General features: G+C 38.2%; 2 protein-coding genes across 3 annotated transcripts; one reads left to right on the forward strand and one right to left on the reverse strand.

The window, feature by feature from the left end:
* The first annotated feature begins 1,550 nt into the window (after window positions 1-1,550).
* Window positions 1,551-10,614, forward strand: LOC143854178 (putative disease resistance protein At4g27220). Its single transcript, XM_077364012.1, has 4 exons — window positions 1,551-1,619; window positions 3,448-3,560; window positions 4,599-8,704; window positions 10,207-10,614. The coding sequence occupies exons 2-3, from the start codon at window positions 3,544-3,546 to the stop codon at window positions 8,686-8,688; spliced, it is 4,107 nt and encodes a 1,368-aa protein (XP_077220127.1). The 5' UTR covers window positions 1,551-1,619; window positions 3,448-3,543; the 3' UTR covers window positions 8,689-8,704; window positions 10,207-10,614.
* Window positions 10,615-13,530: 2,916 nt separating this feature from the next.
* Window positions 13,531-19,216, reverse strand: LOC143854861 (protein FATTY ACID EXPORT 6-like). Of its 2 annotated transcripts, none has more exons than XM_077364978.1 (3): window positions 18,858-19,216; window positions 14,238-14,325; window positions 13,531-13,879 (listed from the first exon to the last, which is right to left on the reverse strand). In XM_077364978.1, the coding sequence occupies exons 1-3, from the start codon at window positions 19,018-19,020 to the stop codon at window positions 13,807-13,809; spliced, it is 324 nt and encodes a 107-aa protein (XP_077221093.1). In that variant the 5' UTR covers window positions 19,021-19,216; the 3' UTR covers window positions 13,531-13,806. The 2 variants fall into 2 exon arrangements, with proteins under 2 accessions (XP_077221093.1, XP_077221092.1); XM_077364977.1 differs by having other exon boundaries at window positions 18,822-19,208.
* Window positions 19,217-19,596: the final 380 nt, after the last annotated feature.

A 19,596-nucleotide genomic window follows, 5' to 3' on the forward strand; every position in this document is an offset into this window, starting at 1 on the left:
TACCTTTGTTCCTAGGTGAGTTCATATTTCATAAAATACAATGAAGCCTAACTTGTTCTAAGATCAAACCATCCAATGGGTGGACTAACCCTCTAATTTGAAGACAAACTATTCCATATAGAAATCTCTATAGATGAAAGACTTAGGATCATCCGATGGAGATGATTTCGTGTGACGCCATACTTAAGTTGGGGCCTAACAACTGAACGGGTTAGATCTTTGAACAAGGTGGGCTCCACTCACATACAGAAACCATATATTTATTAGAAAATTCATTGCGGCCCATGTTATTCCAATATACAAACCTTCATCTGATTGACCCGAACATAAATAGGCATTTCTTTAAAAATCGTCTCCATATGATGATCCTAATCAACTCGCCTCACCAAGGGTTTACTGAGAGAGAACGGGGCAGTAATCAGTAATTCAGTACGACTACCCGGTGTGGTAATATAAAGGGCAGTGATGGGAGCACCACACCATTTTGAAAATACTGGACTTCAGGCGCATATTGAATGAGCTGTCAAAAGCAAGAATAGTAAGCTTTGGCAATGCAAGTGGGCTAAAAAGAGAAGAGCATGAATCGATATCTGCACCAATGAGCTGTCAAAAACAATAACTATACCTTTCAGAGCCCCACCGGGGACAAAGAGATAAATGTCTCTGAAATTGTATATTCTCACCCCTTTCTTCCTGGGCCACCTCTTTTAGTTTAAAAAGAGTAGTTATGACTTATGACTCATGAGTCGATATGGGATGGCCCGGGAAATAAAAGGGGACGAATATATTTCTCCCAAACCAATAATTGTACCTTCAGGGGCCCCACTTTTCACATCCATTGAGCTGTTAAATCGAAATAATTGTACCTTTCGAGAGCCCCACCAAGCAGTGAAGGAGAAGACCTCTCATCTTCTCACTAACTACTGAAACAGACAACTTAAAACAGAATTAGAAACAAAAGATGTAATAATAATTTTCCTTGCGTTGTTTAGGCCTTGTTTGGATTGTAGAAAAGGAAAAATAATTCTATCAGAAAAGAAATTAGGCTGTTTTCCCAGGGAAAGGAAAAGACAACAAAGAAAAAGAAATCCCGAGAAACTGTGCAGGAAAAGGTTTCCCACACCTGTTCACTTGCGTAGGAAATTCCAGAAAATTGTGCAGGAAAAGGTTTCCCACGCCTGTTCACTTGCCAATTAAACATTGGGTGGCGCCTGTTCACTAAATTACAGAAAGAAAAAAATTTCCAAGAAAAAAATTCTGTCGGAAATGTTTTTATTGCAACCAAACAGCCAAGGAAAACAATTAATCATTGAAAAAGTTTTTCTCATTATTGTGAAATTTTTTTTCCCTAGAAAACAAATCCTTAAGAAATGTTTTTCTTGCTGCTGTCACCAGCCAATAAAAAAGTGGCCAATGGAGTCGTGGAGTGCAGTTATCAAAACAACCGAATGACTTATGACTATGGGGCTGTCCCAAGTCAAAAAAAGGGGCAAATATATCATTCCCTTTACTTTAAAAATGCAAAAAATTGTGGTACGAATCTGATTTTCTCTCATCTGGGTTTTTTTCTCTCTGCCTCTGAAATCATCTTCCCATGGGTTGCTCATCCTCCCTTCCAGGTTCTCTCTCTCTCTCTCTCTCTCTCTCTCTCTATATATATATATATATATATATATGATTTTGATGTTGGACCTTCTTTTGGTTCAATTTTATCCTTATTCGTTTGTTTTCTGAAATGAATTTCCGTGGAAAGTAGGTAAAATGTTCAATTGGACATGAAATTCTCTGTGGATTTTTCATTTGCTTCTCAAATTGCTCACTAGGGTTTGGTTTGGCTGGGATGTTTATGCATGTTTTTACTTTTTGGTTTGGCTGGGATTTTTCATTTGCTTCTCAAAACTCACTTTTTCTTTCCCGGGAAACCAAATCGCACCAATTTATTGGGATTTGGTTTCCACTCTCGTGAGAAAATGTTTCTCTCCACGTCATTTTTTCAATTTCCAAGTCATTTTTTTCAATTTCCACCTAACCACGGCTAATTTTCCGGGAAGACAAGCGAACACCGCTATTTTAGATTTCTCGGGAAAAAAGAGGTGTTTTCCCGGGATTTGGTCTCCCGGGAACGCAAGTGAATAGACCTTAGGGAAGACGATGACGGGAAAAGGGAAAGAATGAGTTAATTTGAAGAATTCACTCTATGGAAAGAAATTCATTTTTGCCTTTGGCTGCGATGTTCTCAATTGGAAACATCATTCAACATCATTAGACACTATGTTAAGATTATTTGTGCATGTTTTTGTTAAAAATAAAATAAAATACGCATCATAAAGTACTGTACGGACTACTCCATAAGAGGTCCAAACCGTCCATTTGTTGGGCCGCTATGTAAATAGGTTGTGTCTAGGATGATCCGAACCCTTTGATCTATAGTGATTTTTATAAGGCTGAAGGTTATAATTAGCGAAATGATTTCAACGCTCAATTTTTTTGATGAACATGCGCTCCACTTGTTTGTCGTGTAGCATTTAAAGGGTTTTAAGAGATTTTTGAGGACCGTAATATCCTATGACACTCTTTAAATGATACACGACAAACAAGTGGAGCGCATGTTTATCAAAACAGTTGAGCGCGTATGTCATTTCCCTATAATTATCCTATGGATATGATTTTTGGGGCGAGACCTATTTATGCGGTGGTGATGATCCTAACCCTTTGATCTATATTGATTTTCATAATGTGCAGACCCTCTATAGGTGGGAGGGTTATGATTATCCTATAAAAATTATTTTTTGATCTTTGGGGCATAACCTATTTACGTTGTGGCCCAACATATGTATGGTTTGGATCATTTCTTATATGAAGTGTGCGGTACAGTACTTTTTGGAAAATGCTGGACTAATAAGGCCCCACACCATATATATCCTAAAAATAAAGGGAAAAATACAGACGCCCCCCTCTAGTTTCTGACATATTCAACTCGAACCCTGACTTTCAAAACGTGACAAGTACACCTTTGGTGTAGCAATGGGGTGAGGTTTCATTGTCTGTGGCCGGAGGTGGCGGCGGGAAATGATATAATCCTAATCCCTCTGCAAATAAGGGTATTTCTGTCCTCAAAATATGAACTACGGTTAGTTTCAGTCTTTCTGTCTGGTTAAACTGACGGACAATTAAAGGAGGGGGTTGACGGAGGGGGTGTACTTATCACGTTTTGAAAGTAAGCGTTACTGTTGAATGTGTCAGAAACTAGAGGGTTGTAGATGTAATTTTTCCTAAAATAAAAGACGGAACTTATCCGTCTCTCCTCTTTATGTTTTTTCTAATGGGTTCAACTCTTTATACTTGTTCTTTATTTCTTTCCATCTAATTTTTAGCTAACACTGTAACAATTTCCTTCTCTTCTGCTGATCCTCACTTGCCTTCCCTTGTTCTTTATACTTGGCGTAGTGCTCTGACGAATCTCTGCACCTCTTATATATAAGCATTCCGAGATCTATGTCCAAATTTTTATAAGGTGCTTCATTTGGATTTTGCTACGACAACATGAGTTCCAACGAAAGGTACCCAAAAACTATTGTTTCCTTTATCCTAGTTCTTTCATATTGTTAGTTGAAAAATTATCTATGTGCTATCATTTGCTATTATGGTTTTGTTTGGCAACCATTAAAAAAAATCATGGAATATTTGTTTACATAAGGTGAGAGAAGGTGTTGAGATCAGGGCTGGTGGGATAAGAGATTTGAAACTGCCACAAGTGAGGATGAGAACATGTGATATGGGTTGGTAAACAAAGAAAAAAAAATCCCTGTTTGAAATAGGATTTTGTTTTTCCTGTTTTGCAACGCCATCCATGCTTTCCTCCCTCACTACCCCTAAAATCTCTCTCTCTCTCTCTCTCTCTCACACACACCTCTTTGGCCCCTCTAGGGCCATGTTTGGTTTCCATGAATTTTATCTTTTTCATGGAATATAGTTTATCAAGTGGGGAGAGAGGACTAGAGCGTGGGAGAAGGAGAGGCTAGAGAGGGCATGCTTAAGGAGAAACAAAATTTATTGTTTCCCTGCTTTCTAGCTACTTCTTAGTCATATGATCTCTATTCTCCTCATCTTCCACCCTCTGTCACCACTTCGTAAACTAATATTCCAAGGAAAAAAATTTCATGGTTGCCAAACATGGCCGTAGAAAATCCTTCATGACATTTTTTTTTTATAGAAAATGTCTGTAACCCAGGTTGGGAATTCAGGCTGAGGTTGGTTCGGGTTGAGGCCAACCCGAACCCGACCCAAGGAACCATTTACTATTTACTAAACCCGAACCTGACCTGATTTCCCACCCGATGAGGTTCGACCCGAGGAACCCTTTTTCCAACCCGTACCTGACCGAACTCTAACCCAGGTTGGGAAGACTCAACCCGAACCCAACCCAAACTCAGCCTAACCCGACCCGTCTTTTTATTCGGGATGAAGCCGACCTGGGTTGCATTGTCGCCCCTTGATCTTCTTATTGGAATTAAATCTTTGCCATATCCTCTTCCTTGTTCCCATTTTTGCAACATAAAAAATACAAACTCATTTATGTTTTTTTTTTTTTTTTTCAGTTATCTTGTTGATTATAAAAAGAATATGGAGAATCTTAGAAGCCAAGTTGAAAAGCTAAAGCTATTGGCGACGAGACGCGATCTGCAACGAGTAGAAAATGATCAGGTGCCAGAATGGACACAAGAAGCGGGTAAGTTATTAGAAGAATGCGGGAAGATACTGGATGATAGAAGTAGATGTTTCAATGGGTGGTGTCCCAACTTGATCTCACGCTATCGTCTAAGTAAAGAAGCAAAGAAGAAGATAATTGATGTTAATGAACTCCTAGTGCGAGGGAATTTAAAGGACACAGAAATAAACATAGAGATGAAGGTCTTGCGTGCATTAAAAGATGAGCAAATCAACATAATTGGGATAAGAGGGATAGGAGGTGTTGGGAAGACTTACCTAGTGAATCAAGTGGTAAAGAAAGCTCAGACAGAAAAGCTCTTTGATGGGGTTATAAAGGTGGATTTGGCCAACCTAGACTTGAAAATGATCGGAGGTGAAGTCGATGAGAATTTAGACATGGAACTATGGAATGGATTGAAGCAAGGGAATAAGAAGATACTAATAATCTTGGAGGATCTATGGAATGGATTGAACTTAGATTTAGGACTTCCCTATAGAGGGTGCAAAATCATTTTGACATCGCCAGATTCAGTATTTCACAAGATGGGTTGTCAAATAATTGTAGATGTCCCACGCTTATCTTTTGATAAATCAATGAATCTGTTCAAAAAAGAAGCAGGTGATACTAACTGGGACAGTGTGGAGGACTTGGTTAAGAAGGACTTGGTTGAGGAATGTGATCGTCTGCCTTTAGCAATTATCACTGTTGCAAGGGCACTAAAAGACAAGCTCTCACATATTTGGCGTAATGCATTGGAAGAATTAAAAATTTCTAATTCATACCACTCGCATGTATACTCTTGTCTCAAGCTGAGTTATGACTTCTTAGAAAGTGAGGAAGCCAAGTCATGCTTCTTGTTATGTTGTGGCTTTCCTGAAAATCGTGACATTAAAGTAGATGACTTGATGAAACGTGGGATGGAAGAGAGTGTTTTCAAGGATTTCGAGAAAGCAGCTACCTTGGTTGAAGAACTTAAGGATCGTGGCTTGTTGTTTGACAGTGACAAACAAGGCTGCGTAGAAATGCATCAAACGATTAGAGATATAGGTTTAGAGATTGCATCAGCAAAATGGCGTTCTTCTGAATCAACCAAGGAGCAGGTTATGGAGGCATTAAAAGATGACAAGATCAACATCATTGGGGTATACGGGATGAGAGGCATTGGCAAGACGTACCTTGTGGAACAAATAGGAAAGCAAGCAAAGGAAGAGAAGCTCTATGATAAGGTGGTAAAGGTGACCGTGTCAAGGAAACAAAACTTGAAAAAGATCCAAGCTGAACTTGCTAAAAAATTGGGCATGCCACTTAGAGAAGAGAGTGTAGAAGTAAGAGCAGTTCGGCTGTGGGATAGATTGAAGCAAGAGAGGAAGATTCTCATAATCTTGGATGATCTATGGGATAGATTGGATTTAGCCCAAGTAGGAATCCCCAGCCAAAAGGGCTGTCAAATAATTATGACCACACAAAAGAAAGATGTATGTGGCTGGATGGATTGCAATAAAGAGATCGAAGTCCCCATTTTATCTGAACAGGAATCATGGAATATGTTCAAAGAGAAAGCAGGTGATGCTGTTGCGAAATCGCACGTTCTTGCCTGGCAAGTTGCTAAACAATGCAAGGGTTATCCTCCAGCAATTGTGACAGTTGCAAGGCTCCTAAATGATAATTATAGGGATGGAAATTTTTGCGACGCGGCATTAAAAGACCTAATAGATGGTAGAAAAACTTGTCTTGAGCTGAGTTGCAACAAAATAAGAGACGAAGCAAAGTGGTGCTTCCTTTTTTGTTGTCTATTTCCTGCAGATAGTAACATTGAGGTGGATGTATTGACGAGATACGGGATGGGAGAGAGGGTTTTTAATGATGTCAATTTTCAGGAAGCATCGCGTAGAATGCATACCTTGATTAACACACTTAAGGATTTGTGTTTGTTGTACGAAGGTGACGTAAAAGGGTTTGTGAAAGTTCATGATGTTGTTAGAGATGTGGGCATATCGATCGCATCCCGTGTAGAGGATGGGTTTCTAGTAAAAACTGGTATGGAATTGAAGGTGTGGCCAGAGAAGTTTGATGAAAGTAAGAGGCTTTCATTGATGGAAACTTCAATTGGTACGCTCCCTAAACGGTCAAAATGGCCACCTCTTTCTACCTTATTACTACAAGGAAGTAGCGGATCGGGACAGATTCGAAATGATTTGATTGAAGGGATGAATGATCTGGTAGTTTTGGATGTAAGTGACACCGGGATTACATCATTGCCATCATCACTGCCTGACTTAAAGAACCTCCGAACACTATGCCTGGATAGATGCAAGTTTTTAAATGACATATCTCTTCTTGGAGAATTGGTGAAGCTCGAGGTACTTAGCTTAAGAAGAAGTGAAATCAACGAATTGCCAGAAGAAATAAAGAGATTGGCCAACCTGAAAGTTTTGGATCTTACAGGAACTTTTGGTCTTCAAAGGATTCCACAAGATGTGATATTGAAATTGTCTAAACTGGAAGAACTATACATGGAGGATAGCTTTAGTAAGTGGGAGGTAACTGGCAGTAGTGGAGATGGCACTACAGCTAGCTTTGATGAAGTGGCGTCTTTGACTCTCTTGACCACTCTATGCATTGGCGCAGACAATGTTAAATGTTTAGATGTCCCTGTGACTTGGCATAAACTAGAGAAATTTCACATCTGCGTGGGTGGGCAGAAGTTCTCGCCCAGCACACACGAGAGGTGTATCTCTGCCAAGCTTATGACATACCCTGTTTGTAATTGGATTAAGTTGTTGTTTAGAAGCGAAGAGGTACACTTGAAGGGTTGCGAAGGTCTGGATCTGAAGAATGTTCTATTCCTAAATGGAGGTGGTTTCAACAGCTTGAAGCACCTCAATCTCTATGATTGGAGTGAAATGAAACATCTCGTCTGTACAGTAGAAGAAGCTCCTCAGATTTCATTTCAGATGTTGCAAGAGTTGGAGCTCAATAAGTTGAAGAATTTAGAAAAAATATGCCATGGGCCTGTTCCACCTGGATTCTTTGGGAAGCTGAGAAGGTTGGAGATCAGAAGTTGTGGGAAATTAATAAATATCATTCCCTATGATCTGCTTCAAGGATTGCAAAGCCTGGAAGAACTCTATGTCGAATATTGTAAAGAGTTGGAGGAGGTATTTAACTCTGAAGGGGAAGCGGGGAAGAGTAGTGTTACTTCTAAACCTCTCTCTGGATTGAAAGAAGTGAAATTGCAAAGTCTACCCAAACTGTCAAGTATATGGAAGGGGTTCGTGCCACCAACTGAAACTCTCCACAAGCTAAAGAAGCTGACAGTTTACCAATGCGAGAGTTTGAGATATCTCTTCTCCCCTGTTCTTGCGCAGAACCTTCAAGAATTGGAGGAGGTTGATATTTGTTACTGCTCGAAAATGGAGAAAATGATTTCAAATGAAGAGGAGGATATGAAGGTATATGAGGAAGGATTAGGACTTCAACAAAAACAAGTGGCTATGTCTTTTCCACTCCATCCAACCTTCCGAAACTTACGAAAGCTATCCATTGATAACTGTCTCAGCTTGAAGAATCTCCTCTCGTCGAGCCTAGCACAAGGCTTCCAACAGCTGGAAGAACTCCACGTAAGGTTCTGTGATGAAATGGAGGAGATAATAAGTGCAAATGAGGAAGGAAAAGTGAGGGTGGGCATACTCCCTCGGTTAACAATTCTACATCTATGGGTCCACCCAAAGCTTACGAGTTTTTGCTATCAGCATAATATCAAAGGAAAAAGAGGGTCCCATGTATTTCTGGATTGGCCTGCCTTGGAATGGATTCAAGTGTTTGGTTGCCCGAATTTGAAAAGACTTCCACTAGGGTCTAAAAGTGCACCTAAACTTCAAAAGATCCAAGGAGAAACAACATGGTTCCAAGAATTGGAGTGGGAAGATGAAAGCATCAAGTTACGCTTCCAATCTTTGTTCGTCCCTTTTCTCTGATAACTATCAGTGCGAGGTAAATTTCATTTGCTTTCTTTTCTTATATTTAAAGCTTGATTACTTATGCCTTTTGTATTTCATTTCCATTAGCTTGTAAATCCTCTTTTTTTCCTGTTCGACTAGAGATTTATGTTTTATTTGAAATTCTACGACAGCAATTCGGCAATCCTTTACATCTTTCTTTTTGTAATTCTGCTTTTTCATTGCTTGATTATGCATAAAAAAATAACTTGAATAGTGCTATCATTTATTTTAATGTGGTTCTTTATAAACTTTTTTTTTGAAAGATTTAGTATCAGATCATCTGTAGATCTGATTCATAGAGATAGCAGAAGGTCTCAAACCCAGAAAATCCCCATTCAATGATTTTTTATTGAGACCTAAGTTTCTATTTTTGGTCCTTGATTGGGTGAAACATTCATTCCTCATTGATTATAGTCTAGTTGACTTTCTCACTCCTTGTATGATCTGTCTTTGAATGTTCTTAACTGGGTCATGATTTTGCAAATGAAATATTGTGAAATTTTTGCAAGTTTCATTTAGCTTTTGACCTGCTGATTTCAATTTATGTCCTTGTTGCGCTATGATTTCTGATTCATGGTTTTTCTTTGATTTGAGAAGAATGAAATCATTATCTTTGGACTGATTTTAAATCATGTAAGTAGCTTGCATAGGAACTCTACACAGTAACATTCCATAATTTGAATTGTTGAGAAATTATATGGTGTAAGGCCTTACAACAATAAGACCCTTGTACGGTGGAGGTAACACCCTTGATACTTGATCCAACAGCAGCTTCTCAAAAAGTGAGCTGCTGTTGGATCAAATGTCAAGGGTGGCACCTCTACCGTATTGTTTTGAGGCCTTACACCATATAAAAACTCTGAATTGTTAAATTTTTCGTAAGTTCAGATCTACTCTTTGTTGATTTATTTAAGTTGATTTTCCAGAGCGTGTAATCTAATGTTGAAGTTTCTTGAATGTTTTCGTGAACTGCATTTGGTGGAAATTCAGTAAAGTGCGTGTGCTGTTTCTTTTTTTTCCTTTTCTTTTGCGTGTGCTGTTTCTTTTTTTTCTTTTTCTTTTTTTGCAAAAAAAAAAAAAAAAAATAGTCCAGGAAGTGACTCTACTTGATAGATTACATTGGTCTTGCCTACAAGAGAAGCTGAGCTTTTATCTAGCCTGAGTTGTGCAGACTTTCTTTGGTTTTTTTTGTAATCCTATAAAATTTGGTCTTGTTTTCGCTTGGATGATGATTTATTGTTGATGTTTGGAGATTGAGAACTGTGGTGCCTGTTTTTTTCTTGTGAAGTCTTGGTAACATGTTTGGTTATTTAGGCCCTGTTTTTTCCAAAGGAAACCATGAAACAAAAACAAACAGGGCCAAAATAAGGAAGAGAGCAAAGGAAACCATGGAAAAAATGGCTCCAATGAGAGAGACCAATCCACATTCAATGTTGTACTATTCTAACTCTATTTAATTTTCTGATTGTTCCTTTACGATCCCTTTGTTTGAAGGTGCTGTGGAAAATAAACTTGCGAGAGTTGTGGAAGAAGCTTGAAGACAATTCTATATGAAGGATCAACTCGCTGTGAGTTATCAAATAAGCTTGAAGAGGATCCAACTTGGAGGATCGATTACCAAGAGTAGACAATTTCCCTTTTATGTTACATAATCTATCATATGTTTCTGAACTGCTAAATAACGCGTGCCATGCGACTATTGCTATCATGGGTTTGCTTTGTGTGGATTTGCAGTGCACTTGTTTACTTACACAACTGCATTGCTATTTGTTATGCTGTTATTAAACCATAAGATTTGCAGGTGTTTACATACACAACTGTATTGGTATTTGTTATGTTGTTATTAAACCATAAGATTGATCTGCTTTTGAAATCTAGTGCATAACTCTATGTATGCTTCAACTCTACTGAAAATTCCCCAATTTTGCTATCATACCACAGAAGCAATTCAATGAGTTCATCCAAGGCTTTTTACTTTCTTATATTTAATTTAATTTTTTTTTGAGCAAACATGTTACTTTTTATTATAAGGGATAGCTATATTAATAATAAAAAAGATTACAGATTTCCATCAACGAAGAGAGAGGATCAGAAGACCCGGAATAAACTGAGTCTAATAATCTGTTTTGGACTCACAATTGGTTCTCAAAATCCAAAACAAAGAGGGCCTTAATGGGCTTTATTATTAGATAACAAGATCATCTAACTTAGCTGATTTCATCTATGTGGGCTCATTCATTGACCATTTCAATGGGTACAAGAGCTATTGGATTGTACTGGTTATCTACTCTTCTTGGCTTAAGTTATGCCCCATTCATGGTATATTATCCAGGAATTGTTATCTATCCCCAACCCCAGTGCATAAAATTGGTCCAGGGATTGATATACTTGTGATGAATAATTAAAAAATAATTCAAGATAAAACTTATCTAGGCAGGATCAGTTATCCCAGGAATCGCTTATCAAGGGATTTCTATCCCCATGAAGAACAGCCCAAATAGAAATTGAAACAACTTATTCCGTTTTGTCATTTAATTAAGTGTGTTTTATGACTTATATCTATAAAACGCAAGTCCTGTATTTGTGAGGAAATGCATGTGTTCCATATAAAAACCACTAAGAACATGTTTGGCAACAATGTAAAATTATTTCATGGAATATTCATGGTTCCATCTGTGAAATAGGAGCTGAGGAAGGAGGGAGGGAGGGAGGGAGACTCAGAGGACTAGGGTAGAGCATCAGAAATCCCTAAAAACAGTGAAAACAAATACTCCTTCAAATGGGTTTTTTTCCCTATTTTTCAAGGATTTTCATGCTCCCTTCACTCCACTCTCAAGTGTCACCATGTCCGCCCATCTCTTGCAACTGGCCCCACTAATATTCATTGGAAATAATTTTTCATGGTTGCCAAACATATAACATTTTCATACGAGGAAGTGAGTATTTTATTGGGAAGTAAAATATACACCCCCTTCTTTTCTTCGGACCAGCCCCCTCTCTTTTAATTGGGATGACTGAAGGAAGAAAAATGGGTGAATGTATCATTTCCCTCTTTTTTTTTATCTCTTTTTCTTAACTCCCATATACCCGCCCCCTTTTACTTGGGACAGTCAGCTTCACTGTGTCTATGAGACTATGACTGTAGAAGGGCTGACGTACTTCACGTGGGAAGGATTCAACGGGCGAGATTGCCACGTACATTGCAGCTGGCTGTCCCATAAAAATTAAGGGGCGAATTTATCATTTCCCTTAGTTCTGCATATGATATACAAATGGGTGTTTTCGTACATACATAGGGCACGTTTGGCTGTCAGGAATTTGTTTTCATGATAAATCAGTTCTAGACTCACACCGGGATTTTGTTTTGAATCCAATATTCAGTTTTGGACTCACGGAGGACGGCAAAGGCCCTATTTGTTTTGGATTTGAGAACCTACTGTGAGTCTAAAATTGATTACTGGACACAATTTTAAACATAAATTTGAGTTGTGTAAATATATTCAAGTATGATGGCCAATCCCAATCCCAGGAACAGCTTAGGAAGAGCTTATCCAGGGATTCCTAATCCCCGCGAGGAACAACCCTAGTAGTGGACACAGTTTATTCACAATGGATCCAACAAATGAATGGTTAGGGCCACTGAACGCACCTATAATTTCTCCCTCCTCTTTGGACATATAGGGCCTGGCATCATATAATTTCTCTCCACCTCCTACCTCCATTTTACCTCTCTCCACCTCCTCCCTCAACCCTGTGATCCATAATCCAATCTCAGCTCCAACCCCACACCCAAACCTCACCATTTTGTCATTTCTACCTCATGAAAAGCCGCCATGCTTGACCTGAACCATAGTTTGCCCAGGTTGTTGATATCACTGATGATCTTCATAAAACGACCAGGGAGATAAGGGTATGATTGCAAGAACGGATATACACGTTTGGATGCGCGGCATAGTGTTACGGTCCTGAGCAGGGGCGCCTAGGTATGGGATTGGTGGGACCCAGCCTGGTATGGGATAGGTTTAAAGGGCCTTGCATAACGTGTTCCATCAGCTCTGGAGCTTTTGGCGTATCGGTAAGGTACCTAACACATACACTCGAAGAGTAGGGGCATAAGAAGTCCGCAGGGAGGAGACAAGTATTGGATAACCTCAGAGAATAGTAGTAAGTAATGTTTGGTTGGTTACGCGGCATAGACTCGAAGAGTAGGAGAATAAGTAGGGGGGTGTCATTATTATTTATTAATAGAGAGAGGGAACTCATTCCCAAGATTTATCAAGCAAAACTCCACCCTTTCGCGGGAATTTGGTTTAAAAGCTATAAAGAGGGAATAAGAATTCCACCTCAAGAGACATGCAATAATTACCTAGGAGACATGCCAAGGAATCTCCGGGGAGTTTAATGAAAAATTAGCAATCGAACGAGGAATGGCATCCCAAATCCAACCAAAATTCCAACAAACGGGGAGGCAAAGCTCGGACAACATGTCGATCAAAGTGGTTGAGAATAGGTGGATGACTAACATAGTGTAAAGGATTGAAGGAGAGGAGAGGAATCTAATTGTGGTGTCTCTGGAGGAGTCTAGTAGGATTTCTAATTCACACCCTCTTCAAGGTGATGAGAACTTTTGAAAAATAACACTTTGATAATCGGTAGGAAATGGAAGTCTGTGCCCATCTGCCGATTCATGAGTTCTGTATCTGTTTCATAGGTGCGAGGGGTGAACCTGAAGTGAAAAGACTGCTCAGCTTAAAAGCCAAACCAAGAATACCAAATGGAAGATCACCATTTTTTGAACTCATTCAAACAGTAACAAAGTTTCATCCAAATGATATGATATAATAGAACTCTCATTCATACAGTAACAAAGTTTCATCCAAATGGGGTTGGGCCTGTAGCTCAATGGTTGAGGCTTTGGAATCTCAACCTAGAGGTCTCAGGCTCAATCCTAGCTTACCTACGCAAAAAAAGTTTCATCCAAATGATATGATACAATAGAACTTTACACCACAACTACCAATCTACCAAATCAACAAAACTGATTTGGATAATCATGCCTAAGTCCATCATACGTGAAAATTTCCACCACAGACTTCATTCCGCCTTAGCTGGGAAATGATTACCCCCAGAGGCAATCTTGTACAGATAAAATGCGGTCATCAGCCCACTGCAAGAGGACCAGGCATTCAATAAGTGAACTGATCATGATGCTAGATCAAAATTGTAAATATTATGCCTAAAAGTTAAATATGTACAACAACTGGATTTGACTTGGAAATTTTGAAAAGAAAATACGCAATTTACGTTTGAAAACAACTTGAAAGGGAAAAAAACTTATCAGTTGCAGGTGGGGCATAAATTCAAGGGACATAAAAAAGGAAGGCAGGGTATGGAGTTCAGCACTTGTTGAACAATAAGTAGGTAGAGGGGTAGAATAGGTGCATTTTAAACTTAGAAAATTAGTAATCTCTAAAGTATGAATAACACAGATTAGCAAATAGAACTAAAATATCAATTAAACAAACCTGAGAACGGCGACTATTCCAGCTGGCATGATCTTGGAGGTTTGGATGTATCGTTGTCCCATTACCCATGTTAAAATGGACGCAACAACTGTTTCATACGCATATATCAATTCAAGAAAATTACAGTTTTATACTGGCAAAAAGAACAATGTGCCTCAAATCGAATATTTATGACTTATGAAGGACCAAAGAGCAAGACCATCAAAAGGGTACGTTTGAACAGTTAGTAAGTGTTTCCCATTCCTTTTCTTTCAATAAGAAAGAATTGAACAGAATTTTAAAATGTCAAGTACCCAAGACGAAGGCCTACGAATGAAAGGACATCACTAATATAATCACAACTCCAAACAAAGAACCAAAGTGTGAAGTGCACATAACACTCTTCAGTTCCTTTTCTTAAATCAGCTTATGTACTTTTTACGATAAAATATCTCAAATATCTATTAAGAGAAGTCCAATACTTGTATCCTTCAAGCTTCTGATGCATCTTTCTATGTCTATGACCAAGAATAAGCTATGATTTATGGACACGGGCACGAGTTTCGCGTGTCGACACAGACACAGAGTGTATGACATGGCAAACCCCCAAAATTTAGAAACAGCTAAAATAGAAAGTATATATAATCATGATTTGTCGATACGGATTCGTGTGTCGAGTTTCGACACTGATACGAGTTGTCTGACAAGGCAACATCTAAAAATCAAAAAATAGTGACATGTACACATAAAATTATAAATTATTATCATAATTTGTAACAATATAAATATAGTATTCATTTAATAAATTAATATATTTTCGAATTAACCAACTATAATCTAAAACAAACATGAGGTAATCAAATAATAACATATTTATCAATTTAATCTAGTTCTCTTCTGTCTCCAGCGAGAAAGGGAGACCACTATGATACAATGAATATAATATTGGAATGAGAGTTTGTTTAGGATTTTAGGTTTAGGGGTGGGGATATAGTTAAAGAAGAGTTAATAATAAAAGAGGTAAATACACTATTCAATATTGAAAAACAGAATGTCACACTTGACAAGGTACAAAAACATGTCTACACTCCCACACTAACTCTACCACTACTAGCCCCAGCCGTACAATTAAAAATGTCGAAAGGAGTGTCAACATGTGTGGACACGCGAACACGTGTGTCGGCAATAAATTCAAAGTGTCGACTAAATCATATATATATATATATATATATATATATATATATATATATATATATATATATATATATATATGAGTTAAGTGAAGCTACACATACGTGTAGCTAACTTAGCTACACCGACGGCTTAAAATACAGTGGGCCCACATTATTTGGGTGATCCAAACCATTCATTTGATAGGCCCTCACATTCATAGGGTGTGCCCAAATACTCAGCTCCATAGGATCATCCCAACCATTCAAACTGTGGAGGCAAAAATGTAGAGATTTGTGAAGGTTTTTACACGTCCATTTTTGCCTCCACAAATCGTAGGGTTGGGATGATCCTATGGAGCTGATTTTTTGGGCACACCCTATCTATGTGAGGGCCCACCAAATGAATGGTTTGCATCACCGAAACAATGTGGGGCCCACTATATTTTAAGCCGTCGGTGTAGCTAAGTATCTACACGTATGTGTAGCTACACTTTTCTCTCTCTCTCTCTCTCTCTCTCTCTCTATATATATATATATATATATATATATATATATATATATATATATATATATATATATATATATAAACTTCAAAACCCCCCATTTAAGAAACTTCATGGAGTCCCAACAAATGTCAAAGTGACCGAAAGTGTCAGAAAATCAACATATGCCAGCTTTCAAGTATCCAGGAAACACACTAGACGAGAGAGAGAGAGAGAGAGAGGATCTCCCGTGACTTTTCTGTTCCTCTACGACATAACCATAATAGTTATAACTAATAAACTCCCAACATAGAAAACCGGTTTTCAGAATTTAAAAGCCTCGTAGAGATACCAAAACATCACTGTAGATATTAGCTGTTGAATGGCATATCCAATATGTTCCTAAGACCTAAATTCATTATCAGGAAGCATTTGAATTAAAGCCCTCTCTCTGCAACTCAATCCACAAAATGAAATTACCAATGCTCTTGCTTTTTGGCCTGTACAAAATCACATGAAAATCTAATATTGAGCCATGTGCAGTCATTTCCAGAAAGCAAATAAATTGATATACCGTTCACATGAAAATCCGGGTAGATCCTTTCACCTTCTTCATGAAAATTTCTGAAGGATTCATTTGCCGACCCCAACTAGTTTGGGACAGAGGCTTGGTTGAGTTGAGTTGAGTACCGTTCACATGAAAATCTAATATTGAGCCATGTGCAGTCAATTCCAGAAAGCAAATAAATTGATATGCTGTTCATAATTGGATCAATTGATATACTGTACATCCTGTCCTAAATGAGGGTGAGTGGCATTTGGTTTCCTTGTTTGATCAAAGTTGGGAGATAACTGTTTCAGTTAATGATCTTTGGCTTTTTAAGTAGCTCCACTACAGAGAAAAACAAATCTTTTGAGCAGCCATATTGACACCCATGAGAAGGGACATCTAGCTAAAAGTCCTACTACTAATTATCAGTTTTCATTGTAAGATAACTTTAATCGAATATTTTTAGTTGCACACCACAGATATATTTTTTAAACAGCAAAGGAGCAAAGAGAAAAACCAAAAAAGTGATCTTATCTCCATCACTCTATATCCATATCATGCCTATCAAGAGATTGTCTGCAGTTCATGTGAGGTAATACTCAACCGAAACTCCAAATAGAAACAGTATAACAAGATACTCATTAAGAGAAAGCAGCCGGTGGTTAGTGCAGAACGTGCTACCTTACATTCTGACATGCCCAGAGCCTAACCTTATTCTCTTTGAAACAAATTCATGCCACATGCAAAACTTAAAAGAAAATAATAAGAAATAAACAAAATAAAACATTACATTTATCATCCTCTTTCTCTTTTGCTTGATTCTGTATTGCTAAGAAAATTGAGCCGATGCATTCAAGGTGTTTTCACTAACCACTAACATTCTAACAGGGCAGATCCCAACCCACTACGCAGAAAAAATCAAAGGATCCAAGCGAATATTCATGCACAACTGCAACACACAGTACACAAAGCTAACATCAATGATCTGCTTAACCCTTAAGCTCACACATGAGTTTGGAATGTTGGTGGGATTTCCTAAAATATAGAAATTAGTAGAGTTGCTTCAAGTCGTGTAATCGCTTTCCTTAAGACAAATTTCGCCCCCACCAGTTGTGTGCAAAGGGGGATCTGCGAATTGCCTCCAAGATACAATGAAGCCTTATAGGAATATCCTACAAATGTTTGATGACACTTTGCACGAGTAGAGTCAAACCCAAAATGCCTTTCAAGAACTTCGAGCCTTTGAGAAAAACACAAAACTGTTTCTGCAGAAAACAGTCTTTTGTGCACTATTTAATGAACAAAACAACTTGATAAAAACAAGAGAGTAGGAGATTGCTCAGAGAGAGAGAGAGAGAGAGAGAGAGAAAAAAGTACAGTAATAACTGATTTTCTGTGTTTGAAAAAGACAGATTTCTGCTCTTTTTATAAAGCATTAGATGTTTATTCATTAAGGGAAACATCCATTCAAAACATCCCTTGTATTGGTTTGAATAATGACCATTCGATCACAACCTTTTGTGATTTAAGTGTTTTGGATCATACACAAGGTGTCCCTTGTGTTTGAAAAACATCCATGATTGTAGGGAAGCAAAAGACATGAAGAAAAGTTGAAAAACGGAAGTGAAAAGCCATGTACATTTCTTCCCAACGGACAATTTTTTCAAAAAGTCGCGGTCGCCCGCCGGGATGCGCCTGTTCATTTCATTTTTCACGATCCAAAGAACCGTGGTCGACCTCCGACACCTCCCTGGAAATTAATTAAGATTCCAATAATCTATCCGCGGTCGCCCGGAATACCCCGGTCGACCGGCCCTGTGTTAAAATTGTTTTTATAATTTAAATAAAACTTGTGAAAACTCACTTGATTTTCTCAATATCATTTTGTAAAATCTCTAACATGGAAACATCTAAACATTCAGTATGTCACACAGCACATCATCTCCGGACACACGTCTTCCCCAATCATAAGAACTCTTACCCACTCATCATTAACATTCAGATTTCAATTTAGACTCCCCACCTTTAAAATTGGTATAATGATAATTTACAAGAACCCATGAATTGAACAGACCCAAACCAAAGTACCAAACCATCCTTAGATTTGACAAGACAAACGAATTTATGCAATCAGAGTTCTCCAAAAATGGTTTCACAAAATACAACTTCAGCTAGAGAACAAAACCCAACTGAAATCTGAACTCTGAAGCTCGCATAAACCCAATGCATATTTTTTAATACAGGACCACCCAACTCACTTATCATGGTTTCTGGACGCCAAAAAAAAGGCATAAAAGATACATCAAAAGAAAAGAAAAGAAAATAATGCGGGTACACAATAAATGAAAGATTCAAACAAAACCATAAACGAATAGTTAAATTAGGAAGCTAAGAACCATGCCTGTTTCCAGTATAAGTGCGATATAAGAATTCCTACGTTTCTCAAAAGCTTTGAGGCTTAGAAAACCAGCAATTAAAAGCACAACTCCAGAACCAACACCTCCTGCCAAAGAAGCAGTACTGCCCCTCTTAACATATCCAAAAATCCCACCACCGAGAACAAGTAGCCCATAAGGGATCGTGAAGCAAAAATCGTGCATTTTCTAATCTGGGTTTCTCAAGAACTAGTTAGAATTTCACAATCAAGGGGATCAAGGAAATGATCTAGGGTTTTTATGCGTGGAATTGGAGGAAGGGTTGCAATTTTTTTTCTAGACGGAGTGGGTAGGGCCGTAGGGTGCAATTGCCAATTGGTCAAATCTTCGAAGTGTGAAACAACTTTTAAGACCACAAAATTACAAACTGCACTTCTTTGCTTTGACAAGGTCGTTGCTTTATGTAAAATGATATCAGTACAACCTTGTTTTGATATATGCACTAAACCATCTTGTCTTTTAGTAATTAAAGAGCTGTCAAAAGTGATTACTGTGGAGTTGGGTCTGAAGGGACCTGCATCAAAACCCTACTTTTCAAAAAATATAAAAAAAAACCATTTTTTCTATTTAATTTTTTTAGAACATAAAATCCTGAAGGGGAAGGGTATCACCGTAGTTCGGTTAACCCGAACCAAATGGGGAAATTGGGTCGGGTTCGTGTTGAGAAATTAAGTTTTTAGGTTGGGTTAGGTTAGCCTCCATCAGGTTGTCAGTTGGAGTTTCAGGTTGACTTCAACCCGA

This window comes from Tasmannia lanceolata, unplaced genomic scaffold, assembly GCF_043159265.1.
Source record: "Tasmannia lanceolata isolate RefF3 unplaced genomic scaffold, GAP_Taslan_0.1 ptg000020l, whole genome shotgun sequence".
Classification (NCBI taxonomy): domain Eukaryota; kingdom Viridiplantae; phylum Streptophyta; class Magnoliopsida; order Canellales; family Winteraceae; genus Tasmannia; species Tasmannia lanceolata.